Raw genomic sequence first — 12,844 nt, 5'->3', positions numbered from 1 at the left:
GCTGGGGGGCTAGGGGGACAGGGGGTCTTTGTGTGGCGGGTTAGACTCTGGTTTTCTCTTTGGATTTCGACATGACTTTGAGAGGTTCACCTTGGTAGCTGCTGATAAGTATGAAACGTTATCTGTTCTGTCAAGAATTTTCATCAGAGTCCTATATTCCATTTTTCATTATTCAACCAGGCATTGATGCTGTTTGATGCGACTAAGCCCACCGTTGATATGAGCAGATCCTCTCCATGTTAAACAGCCTCTACGTAGATTCCCCATCCTTGAGCTGATTAGTGTCACTTTAACTGACGTGACTTTGTGCCATCAAGGTCCTTCAGTTACCTTGCAAAAGCCCAACCAAAACACTCAGAATGCACTTCTTCAGCTACTCTGAGAAGTGCACTTATATCCTTACATTATCCTGTGAACACCGTGCATGCGCAAGCACACACTCTCACTTTCCCAGCCTTGTATTGTCCCTGAAAGCCTTTCTCAAACAGCAGCATACAAGCATTTTTCAGCATTGGCACAGTAGTAATGTAGCACATCCGTCGGTGTGAATCCACTCCTCTCCCATTCACCCGGCTCGGGGAGAAAGGGGTGCCTATCAGGACACTGCCGTAAGCTGCGCTTCCAATCTCAAACCCTTTCTGACTGCCGAGTAAAGTGGATTTCGGAAGCGGCGGGACCGAGGTAACAGCCCATACTTATCAAGCAGACAACCTAATTTTCTCCCCTCTGCTCCCGTCTCGGCCAGGGCTGCAGACAGACCATGTTTTCAAGACAAACGGTGGGCCCCACAACGCAGGGCAGAAGAGATTAGACCTCGCTCCCTGTAATGCGGTTTCTTTCTGACACTTCCCATCCCTGCCCATAACACTCCCTCCCCTCTGTAACTCCGCGAAATGAAACTATTTCAGCACAGAACTATTTCAGGGCCCAATGAAGCCCTGGCATTACGATTGGTTGTTGTCCATAGACATTGGAAGAGTATATACGTTTGTTGTTCACTAGCTTCTCTCTGTGTTCTCAATTAAACAATGGAGGAATAGTCTATCTGTGGATTAAAATAACACAACTCTCTTCACTGGAAGAAACACATTATTTGACTTTGTTTGCAACTCAGACATGAGGAAAGTGTTGCATCTTTTTGGCAACGACAAGTTCAGTAGTGTGTGCAACTCTCTTCTCTTTTCACAGGTATTCCTTTGGGATGCAGTTATGTAAGCCAAAGTTAAGTTTGCCTCGGGTTGTCAAAGATTGAGACTTTTCTCTTGTAAAAGTTTTGACGGTAGAGGTGCCTTTTTGTGTAGTTTCAAATGGAGTTTGTTGGCCTTGTTGGTAGAGCGCTCCTCCTGGCTGAGATGATTTTGTCCTCGAGACTCTTCTTCTTTCCCTACTTAACCCCACAGGGTCTTCCTCTCCTACATCTAACTGCTTCTTAATCACTCTGTTGTCTGGCTGTAGACTGCGCGGCCTCCCTGGTTTTGTTGGACAAAGATGTATATATTATCACAAACATTCATCCACTATTTTATAGCACTGTAGCACTTTCCAAATGTAAAACTGCTGTTGTCTACTCTGCTATTCATTGGGAGATAAAAGATTAAACAAGCCCAATTCTATCTGGTGTTTGGATTTGTAGTGTTGTTTCTCAAACATTTGCTCATTAACCTTTAATGATAACCAAAAAACACTGAAATTCTGGCTGCACTGTAAATAGGATTTTAAAGTTGGGGCTGAAAAAATGCTTAAGGCTCAGGTCTATTCCGGTCTCATAGCTGTTTGTGCTGTGTTGTAATCCCTATGGGTCTCAATAAGGGTGTACTGTAGATAGTTGTAAAATGTTGTTCACCCTAAGCACTGTGGTAATAGCAGGAACATACACACATTGTAAACCAAACAAAAGGATGCAGAATCAGGATGTTTATAATGGGGGGGCTGATGGAATTCCTCTGACATTTCCAAACCTGGTTTATGTATTTTGTTTATAGTGAAGCGCTCAGTGTCAGCACAGTGCACTGGCTCTGTGATAAACTGGCTTGCAAATATCAGCTCAGTGCAGATGCAACTACAAAGACTATTTTCATCACCTGGATTTACCTCGCTTCAAGCCAGCCACGTGATCCACTGATAGGCGTCCATCCACCGCTGCCAGGCTAGCCACAGAGCAGGGCACTATTGTGTAGGGAGCTAGCCACCGAGCAGGGCGCTATTGTGTAGGGAGCTAGCCACCGAGCAGGGCGCTATTGTGTAGGGAGCTAGCCACCGAGCAGGGCGCTATTGTGTAGGGAGCTAGCCACCGAGCAGGGCGCTATTGTGTAGGGAGCTAGCCACCGAGCAGGGCGCTATTGTGTAGGGAGCTAGCCACCGAGCAGGGCGCTATTTGTGTAGGGAGCTAGCCACCGAGCAGGGCGCTATTTGTGTAGGGAGCTAGCCACCGGGCAGGGCGCTATTGTGTAGGGAGCTAGCCACCGAGCAGGGCGCTATTGTGTAGGGAGCTAGCCACCGAGCAGGGCGCTATTGTGTAGGGAGCTAGCCACCGAGCAGGGCGCTATTGTGTAGGGAGCTAGCCACAGAGCAGGGCGCTATTGTGTAGGGAGCTAGCCACTGAGCAGGGAGCTATTGTGTAGGGAGCTAGCCACCGAACAGGGCGCTATTGTGTAGGGAGCTAGCCACCGAACAGGGCGCTATTGTGTAGGGAGCTAGCCACTGAGCAGGGAGCTATTGTGTAGGGAGCTAGCCACCGAGCAGGGCGCTATTGTGTAGGGAGCTAGCCACCGAACAGGGCGCTATTGTGTAGGGAGCTAGCCACTGAGCAGGGAGCTATTGTGTAGGGAGCTAGCCACCGAGCAGTGATGAGGTTTGTTTTAACTGTATTGCTCCAGCCTCTGCATCAGCAGAGCGTTGGCCACGAGATGAATGACCCTGAATTGAGTGTGTCAAAGGAAGAGAGGCAGCTGTGCTCCAGCCCCACTCCAGTCACTTTGCTCTGCTGACTAAGGATGTTGTGTGTCTGCGCTTTAAAGCATATGGTCAGCCAATTTGACACCATCGCCCTTAGAAAAAGCCTCGGCTGAGCCCTCTCTCTTCCACTGCTCCTGCTTGAAAGCTGCTAAAGGCGGTCATTTTGTCTCAAACGGTGTGATTTGGACCCCCAGAGCCCAGCTTCCCCAACTGTTCCAACAGCAGCTGAAGACGGAGATGATTAAGCGTGTGATTGTGCTCGAGGCCTGCTGGAGAGGACAAGTCCCATTGCAGTAGCTCCACACAGGTCTCTCTCCATCTGTCTCACCAGCCTACATAGAAATCCACAGCCTGCTGTTGTGCCACAGTCACAGGCCTGCCCATTATAGACACACGGGTCCATTAGACCTATTGATGTGGTGTGATCAACCACTTGCTACAGTTTAAGGAGCTTTTAAGACCACTGTCTCCATATATGTTATGATGGAACATGTGTAGCTCCTTTCAGGAAGTTAACTATTTTGCTTTCCATAGTTTCTCCCTAATGGTCTTTCTAAGCGAAGAGATCCTGTCTTAATACTTAAAATAAATGGAAAAGAGAGAGCAAGACGGAAAGACGGGGCCAGTTTCATCTTATCTGTTGTCTCTAGCTTGTGAGGTGTGGAAATTGCAATGTGTTGCTTGTCCTATGTTGCTCTGCGTGCTACGCGTTGCTCGCTCTGCGTGCTACGCGTTGCTCGCTCTGTCTGCGTGCTACGCGTTGCTCGCTCTGTCTGCGTGCTACGCGTTGCTCGCTCTGTCTGCGTGCTACGCGTTGCTCGCTCTGTCTGCGTGCTACGCGTTGCTCGCTCTGTCTGCGTGCTACGCGCTGCTCGCTCTGTCTGCGTGCTACGCGCTGCTCGCTCTGTCTGCGTGCTACGCGCTGCTCGCTCTGTCTGCGTGCTACGCGCTGCTCGCTCTGTCTGCGTGCTACGCGCTGCTCGCTCTGTCTGCGTGCTACGCGCTGCTCGCTCTGTCTGCGTGCTACGCGCTGCTCGCTCTGTCTGCGTGCTACGCGCTGCTCGCTCTGTCTGCGTGCTACGCGCTGCTTGTCCTATGTTGCTCTGCATGTGTTCACTGCTCATTGTTTAAAAAAAATGTTTTACCCCTTTTTCTCCACAACTTCGTGATATCCAATTGGTAGTTAGTCTTGCGTCCACCGAAACACAACCTGCCAAGCTGCACTGCTTCTTGACACAATGCTCACTTAACCCGGTAACCAGCCATACCAATGTTTTGGAGGAAACACTGTACACCTGGCGACCGTGTCAGCGTGCATTGCGTCCGGCCTGCCACAGGAGTCGCTTGAGCGCGATGGGACAAACTCTCCCCTAACCCAGGCGACGCTGGGCCAATTGTGCGCCGCCTCATGGGTCTCCCGGTTGCGGCCGGCTGCAACACAGCCTGGGATCGAACCAGGATCTGTAGTGACGCAGCTAGCACTGCATAGCAGTGCCTCAGACCGCAGTGCCACTTGGGAGGCCCTCACTGGTCACTCACTGGTCATTGTTTGTCTATTATAACCTGCCCAGGGACTGCTGTTGAAAGTTAGCCGCCTGGCTAAAACAGTCACTTTTACTGAAATGTTTATTTAATGTGCACTGTCCCTATAAAAATGAACTCAAGTCAACAGAAGATACTATTTTATTTTGTTTGTTTAGGGTTACCTGGCTGCAGTGAAGGGGACTGAGCGGCCATATTGCCTCTAATGAATAACATGTATAATTTCTCCATGGGAACGCACCGTGCGACGGGGCAACTGGCGCTTTGAGATAGAGAAATGACCCCCAGAAGATAAATGGTAGAACTGATGCTGCGATCACGCCACACACCTGGCAACTCTCCCTCTCTCGCTTTTTATCCATCTCCCTCTGTCTCTGTCTACCTCTCTCCTTTCCTCCTCTCCTGAGATGTCACCTCCTTGGAACGGAACAGGCATCATTTAAACTACATTTAACATGCAGCCACTTATTTTAATGCTGTTCGTTGTGTTATTAAAACTGGCTTCAGAACCCTTTAATTATTCTGTTTCTCACCCCTGCAGAACTGATAATTGGGGGTATTTATCTAAACAATACCACTGTGACTCTGGGTGAATGTCTGAATTATGCATGAGGTTAAATGCAGAGCAATTGTTGTCAGGTTTACCATTACGCAGGGATAAATGGCTGGAAGAAAGCGTAACAACACCTTCCTTTCCCTTCTCATCAAGCACTTTTGTAGGGAGGGGACTTAGGAACAGGATAAGATTTGTCTCTGCCTTGCCTCTTGCCAGTGAATTCTTGTGGGCTGGTTTTGGCTGTGGTTTGTTGTGAACTAGCAGGAAGACATTTTGTACTGAATTTGACATTGAATAGTTTGTGTTCATATCTGTTTTGTGCTGTCTGTTTTAAGCTTTAGTTATGAATATAGAATGTATGAGTCAGTAATTGGGTTTTGTGAGTCGTTGATGGTTTTGAAATGTGACTTAACGCATAGTGATTTGATTGAAGTGGAATGGCAGGTGAACAGTTGTCACAGACTGAATCTAAATGAAAATACATGAGTTTCTGTGCTAGGGCCGATACGGTTTTACTTCCTGTCAAAGGCTGTTCAAGTCAACAAGAACGTACTGCCATTGTTTAATTACAACTAACGAACTTCAATCCCTCTCTCCTCTCCAGGCACGGCGGCGCGGCCCTTCAGCCCCTTCTGGTTCTCGGTGGAGCCGTGGGACACACTGGCCGTGAGAGGTGCCCCGGCACTGCTCAACTGCTCAGCGCACAGCGGGGACCCTGCCTCGGAGCCCACTGCGCCCCAGGCCCGTGTGGAGTGGAAGAAGGATGGAACCTTCCTGAGCCTGGCGCCAGACGACGGGCGGCGGCGTGTTCTCCCTGACGGCTCGCTGCTCATCTCTAGCGTGGTGCACTCCAAGCACAACAAGCCCGACGAGGGAATGTACCAGTGTGTGGCCACCATCGACAGCCTGGGAACCATTGCCAGCCGCACCGCCCGCCTCACCGTGGCAGGTAGGACCCATACACAGAACATATATAATACTGGGTTCTATTTCATTCTCTGGGTGAGACTGAGGAGGGACAGAGGGAGTTGAAAGGCAGCAATAAATAATGTATGTAATGAGTGAGAAATAGATGACAGAAAAGAGGGACTGGCATACAGTGTAAATGAAAGTGTTCACTAATTGATCCAGGCTGACCACATTACCTGTCCTAAGAACACAGCATGCCCTGAGAAAAGGCCTCTGTTGTGAAACTCTGTTGTCCAACTGTGGTATTGGTGCTTATTTTTCAGTATATTTTCAATATATGTTGCTGCACTGTCAAAAACATGAGGGGGGTCTGGTTGTATGTCGCTGTGGGCTCTGCGAGCCACAGGGCTGTACAATGTGACCTTGTTTCATTTGGGTGAGAGAGCTGAGCAGAGCAGCGGGGATTATTAGGTGTTTGAGCTGGGTCTTGCCCCGAAATTCAATTTGCAGGCGGAGGAGCGCAGGAATGCAATTATGTTCTCCCTCAGCCCTGTTATGTTGGAGAGGGGGGTGTGGATGACTGGAGAGGGCCTTCATCTTAGACTCCGCCAGAGTAGCCTTCTCAGGTGTGGGTGTGAAGTCACTCTTACGGTCTATCTTTGACTGCATGTGTTATCATAACCTTTTGGAGCTAATGAGCTCGTCTTGTCAGTCGTTGAAGAGAGCGGACGACCATTGCCCCATAGAAAAACGGATGTACTACAGCAGTGTTTCCCTACCAGGGGTACCTGTCCTAGCCACAGGGGATACTAGGACCCCTGGGGGTGCCTATCCTAGCCACAGGGGATACTAGGACCCCTGGGGGTGCCTATCCTAGCCACAGGGGATACTAGGACCCCTGGGGGTGCCTATCCTAGCCACAGGGGATACTAGGACCCCTGGGGGCGCCTGTCCTAGCCACAGGGGATACTAGGACCCCTGGGGGTGCCTGTCCTAGCCACAGGGGATACTAGGACCCCTGGGGGTGCCTGTCCTAGCCACAGGGGATACTAGGACCCCTGGGGGTGCCTGTCCTAGCCACAGGGATACTAGGACCCCTGGGGGTGCCTGTCCTAGCCACAGGGGATACTAGGACCCCTGGGGGTGTCTGTCCTAGCCACAGGGGATACTAGGACCCCTGGGGGTGCCTGTCCTAGCCACAGGGGATACTAGGACCCCTGGGGGTGCCTGTCCTAGCCACAGGGGATACTAGGACCCCTGGGGGTGCCTGTCCTAGCCACAGGGGATACTAGGACCCCTGGGGGTGCCTGTCCTAGCCACAGGGGATACTAGGACCCCTGGGGGTGCCTGTCCTAGCCACAGGGATACTAGGACCCCTGGGGGTGCCTGTCCTAGCCACAGGGGATACTAGGACCCCTGGGGGTGCCTGTCCTAGCCACAGGGGATACTAGGACCCCTGGGGGTGCCTGTCCTAGCCACAGGGGATACTAGGACCCCTTGGGGTGTCTGTCCTAGCCACAGGGGATACTAGGACCCCTGGGGCTGTCTGTCCTAGCCACAGGGGATACTAGGACCCCTGGGGCTGTCTGTCCTAGCCACAGGGGATACTAGGACCCCTGGGGCTGTCTGTCCTAGCCACAGGGGATACTAGGACCCCTGGGGCTGTCTGTCCTAGCCACAGGGGATACTAGGACCCCTGGGGCTGTCTGTCCTAGCCACAGGGGATACTAGGACCCCTGGGGGTGTCTGTCCTAGCCACAGGGGATACTAGGACCCCTGGGGTGTACCTGGCCTATCCTCAGGGGATACTAGGACCCCTGGGGGTGCCTGGCCTATCCTCAGGGACTACTAGAACCCCTGGGGGTGCTTGGCCTATCCAATGGGGGTGCTTGGGCTATCCACAGGGGGTTCTTCAGGGGTACTCAAGTCAGAGAAGAATTCAGTTGGTGCTACAGTAACTGAAAAAGGTTGAACCACTGTACTACATTACCCATCATTCCATGTGGAACATTTCCTGTTTTATCACAGTGAAGACTGTTCCACCTAGTGTCTGTTTTACCTAGTGTCGGTCAAAGGTTGCTTTCTAATCTATACTGCTGAAAAGAGGCTACCTGAAAGCATTCCTTCCTTGATGGTTTTAGCCTATAGAATTAGCCGCTCAGATCCAATGAAACATGCATGATATGTCATTGTCTTTAGGCCTTTCAATGTTAACACTGTGATGCGATGGGACACACAATATACGATGGCTTCAGACGACTTGACATCGTTTGCAGCCCACTGGAGGTCCACAGCTATCCCCCAACCCCACCCCACTCGATCACATGGACTGACCCGACACTATCATCATGGGAAATCTCCTATCAGGTCACACTGCCGCATCAAAATAATCTACCTCAACAGAGAACAAGCTTCATTGTTTGTGTGTGTGTTTGTGTGTGTGTGTGTGTATATGTATGAGAGCGAGCGAGAGGTGTCAGTTTGAATCTGTGTGTGTGAGAGCGCGCACGTCTGCGCATGTTCGTGTGTGTGTGTGGCTTCATGGTATCTAGTGGAGTCTGACTCTGTACAGCCGTCCATCAATCTGTGTCAGTGTGGTCAGTGCATGTTTTATGTAAATAGCAGCACTCTGAGGGAAGGGCCTGGGATCAGGTCCTGCTATAAAATTATACAACCACAGAGTCAATGAGATTCACCCGGGTCAACTGTTATGGGATTCAGGATTTATATCAATTTTACAAACGCATAGAGCTGGTCTACATCTGCTACTAGTCCTTAGAGGCATAGAGCTGGTCTACATCTCCTACTAGTCCTTAGAGGCATAGAGCTGGTCTACATCTCCTACTAGTCCTTAGAGGCATAGAGCTGGTCTACATCTCCTACTAGTCCTTAGAGGCATAGAGCTGGTCTACATCTGCTACTAGTCCTTAGAGGCATAGAGCTGGTCTACATCTCCTACTAGTCCTTAGAGGCATAGAGCTGGTCTACATCTCCTACTAGTCCTTAGAGGCATAGAGCTGGTCTACATCTCCTACTAGTCCTTAGAGGCATAGAGCTGGTCTACATCTCCTACTAGTCCTTAGAGGCATAGAGCTGGTCTACATCTCCTACTAGTCCTTAGAGGCATAGAGCTGGTCTACATCTGCTACTAGTCCTTAGAGGCATAGAGCTGGTCTACATCTCCTACTAGTCCTTAGAGGCATAGAGCTGGTCTACATCTCCTACTAGTCCTTAGAGGCATAGAGCTGGTCTACATCTCCTACTAGTCCTTAGACGCATAGAGCTGGTCTACATCTCCTACTAGTCCTTAGAGGCATAGAGCTGGTCTACATCTGCTACTTGTCCTTAGACGCATAGAGCTGGTCTACATCTCCTACTTGTCCTTAGACGCATAGAGCTGGGCTACATCTCCTACTTGTCCTTAGAGGCATAGAGCTGGTCTACATCTCCTACTTGTCCTTAGACGCATAGAGCTGGTCTACATCTCCTACTAGTCCTTAGAGGCATAGAGCTGGGCTACATCTCCTACTAGTCCTTAGAGGCATAGAGCTGGTCTACATCTCCTACTTGTCCTTAGAGGCATAGAGCTGGTCTACATCTCCTACTTGTCCTTAGAGGCATAGAGCTGGTCTACATTTCCTACTTGTCCTTAGAGGCATAGAGCTGGGCTACATCTCCTACTTGTCCTTAGCATAGAGCTGTTTCTAAACTCTTCTACATTAATGTGGATACTACCATGATTACGGATAATCCTGAATGAATCGTGGATAATGATGAGTGAGAAAGTTAGACTCACAAATATACCCCCAAGACATGCTACCCTCTCACCATTACAATAACAGGGGAGGTTAGCATTTTATATCATACCCCCAAGACATGCTACCCTCTCACCATTACAATAACAGGGGAGGTTAGCATTTTATATCATACCCCCAGACATGCTACCCTCTCACCATTACAATAACAGGGGAGGTTAGCATTTTATATCATACCCCCAAGACATGCTACCCTCTCACCATTACAATAACAGGGGAGGTTAGTATTTTATATCATACCCCCAAGACATGTTAACCTCTCAACATTACAATAACAGGGGAGGTTAGCATTTTTGGGGGGTATGATATTTGTGCGTCTAACGTTCTCACTCATCATTATTCACAATTCATTCAGGATTATCTGTAATCGTGGTAGCATCCACATTTTTGGCTTGCATACACACACACACACACACACACACACACACACACACACACACACACACACACACACATCCCGCCCACGTCGCCCAATGATCTGTCTCCAGCTGGCTGTCAGGTTGGCAATAAAAAGGTTAATTGCGATGTGGTGGGAGCAAGCCATTACAGTGGAGAATGGGCTGGAAATGGGGCCGTGGGTGCGACCTCTGAGATGTAATGGCGATAGCGGGCACGGCACGCTGACAAATGCAGGGAGTAATATCAGTGATTGATGGGAGGAAGGCATGTCATTCCCCTGATCCCTCTCTAGAGAAGTATTTGCTTCAATACCCCCTCGGCTGGCTGGCTGGCTGGCTGGCTGGCTGGCTGGCTGGCTGGCTGGCTGTCTGTCCTTACCTTCACCTCGCCTGTTTCTTTCCTCTCTCTTCTCTCCCACTCTAGTTTAGGGCTGGGCGATATGGCCAAAATATATCACTGCATTAAAAAAAAAGGACGGTATCTGACTATTTTGTTTTTGAAAAGTAGTGAGCGACACTAAGGTGACAACACACACTCATTGAAATCACTTAGAATGTTTGTCCATTCTGATTGTTTTATGTTCTATTCGACCCAAAATCATTTTCACCATTATCATACATTTCTGTATTTCCTGCACTCATTGGACACAACTTCTACACTGCCATGTAGGGCTGCACGATATGGGCAGACAAGGCATTATTTTTAACCAAATGTTGCAATTGCGATTTGACTTGCAATTTAGAGCTAAACACTTGGGTGAACTGTTGGAATCATGGAAATGGAATGATTATTCTAATTATTTAGTTAAAATATAATAGTGGGCACTTTAACTAGTGTGGTTTGACATAAAAATGAAAAATGCCAGGGAGGAGTTATTGTCACAGGATAGGAGCCAAAGTGTTGATAAGTGTTCACTATGGGGCTACATTGAATGTTTTCTCTTAGCTGCTTCATGTAGCTAACATATTCTTTCTTTGCATATTCCTCTTTTATTTAGAAGATACTGTTGCACAAACAACATGCTGATTTAGGTCTACACCATCACAGGTATTATCAGGCTGTATAGAAAATTACGTTTGCTTTGACTCAGTACATTTATTAGCTAGCTAGCATTAGCGGCTAACAAGATTTAGGCCCAACTTTCTAAGAATAGACAAACTAGCTGTTTGCAGATGTAAGAAACACAAACTAATAGTGTAATTATAGAACGCTAGTGGATTTATATTTAAGAAGCAAAGTGAAAACAGCATCGTTTTCATCAACATTGTTGCATGTGCTGCATTGACCATGCAGACTGAACGCAAGCGTCTCCTGGTAGAGGAACAACAACTGCTCTCCTTGAGTGACGGGGAGGGGCAAGGTCTGGAAAGCTGCATGGAGAGAGATGACTCTGTTAAATCAAATGTTATTTGTCACGTGCTCCGAATACAACAGGTGTAGACCTTACAGTGAAATTCTTACTTACAAGCCCTTAACCAACAATGCAGTTTTAAGAAAAAGACCCCCCCTTCAAAAAAAGAAATAAAGTAACAAATAATTAAAGAGCAGCAGTAAAATGACAATAGCGAGGCTATATTCAGGGGGTACCGGTACAGAGTCAATGTGCGCTGGCACCGGTTACTCAAGGTAATTGAGGTAATATGTACATGTAGGTAGAGTTATTGAAGTGACCATACATGGATAATAAACAGAGTAGCAGCAGTGTAAAAGGGGGGGGGGGGGGGGCACAATGCAAGTAGGCTGGGTAGACATTTGATTAATGTTCAGTAGTCTTATGGCTTGGGGGTAGAAATTGTTTAGATGCCTCATTGACCTAGACTTGGCACTCCGGTACCACTTAGCGAAGCAAACTATAAAAATGGATGTTACACACAGCGTATCACATTTAACAAAGCAAAGTAAAAAATCTAAACTGATCTGTGCATCAATACTGGTATATTGTAAAATATGGTATGATATGGTATATCACCCAGCCCTACTCTAGTTTCACTCCCTCACACCATTCTCTCACTCTACCCCTCACACCATTCTCTCACTCTACCCCTCACACCATTATAGCTCTCGTTATTCCCATCCCTCTCCTCCACCATCCTTTTGTTTTCCCATTCCCCCTGTTTTAATAAAAACAATTTAATTGAACCTTTATTTAACCAGGCAAATCAGTTAAGAACAAATTGTTATTTACAATGATGGCCGGTACAGTGGGTTAACTGCCTTGTTCAGGGGCAGAACAACATATTTTTACCTTGTCAGCTTGGGGATTCGATCCAGCAACCTTTCAGTTACTGGCCCAACACTCTAACCACTAGGCTGCCTGCCGCCCCTTCTGTCTCTGTCTGTCTGTCTGTCTGTCTGTCTGTCTGTCTGTCTGTCTGTCTGTCTGTCTGTCTGTCTGTCTGTCTGTCTGTCTGTCTGTCTGTCTGTCTGTCTGTCTGTCTGTCTGTCTGTCTGTCTGTCTGTCTGTCTGTCTGTCTGTCTGTCTGTCTGTCTGTCTGTCTGTCTGTCTGTCTGTCTGTCTGTCTGTCTGTCTGTCTGTCTGTCTGTCTGTCTGTCTGTCTGTCTGTCTGTCTGTCTGTCTGTCTGTCTGTCTGTCTGTCTGTCTGTCTGTCTGTCTGTCTGTCTGTCTGTCTGTCTGTCTGTCTGTCTGTCTGTCTGTCTGTCTGTCTGT

The 12,844-nt window shown here is 48.5% G+C and overlaps 1 protein-coding gene across 13 annotated transcripts in view; it reads left to right on the top strand.

Moving 5' to 3' along the window:
• The window catches only part of neo1a (neogenin 1a), a 230,835-nt gene that overhangs the window by 62,949 nt on the left and 155,042 nt on the right, over positions 1-12,844 (top strand). For all 13 annotated transcript variants that reach the window (XM_082957929.1, XM_082957926.1, XM_082957923.1 and 10 more), the window contains exon 2: positions 5,658-6,002. In XM_082957929.1, coding sequence (XP_082814055.1) covers positions 5,658-6,002 — 345 coding nt within the window. The remainder of the gene's footprint in view (positions 1-5,657; positions 6,003-12,844) is intronic.

Source organism: Salmo salar, chromosome 11 (assembly GCF_965601325.2).
Source record: "Salmo salar chromosome 11, fSalSal1, whole genome shotgun sequence".
In the NCBI taxonomy this organism is placed as follows: Eukaryota; Metazoa; Chordata; class Actinopteri; order Salmoniformes; family Salmonidae; genus Salmo; species Salmo salar.
This window is presented reverse-complemented; position numbering and strand designations above follow the sequence as displayed.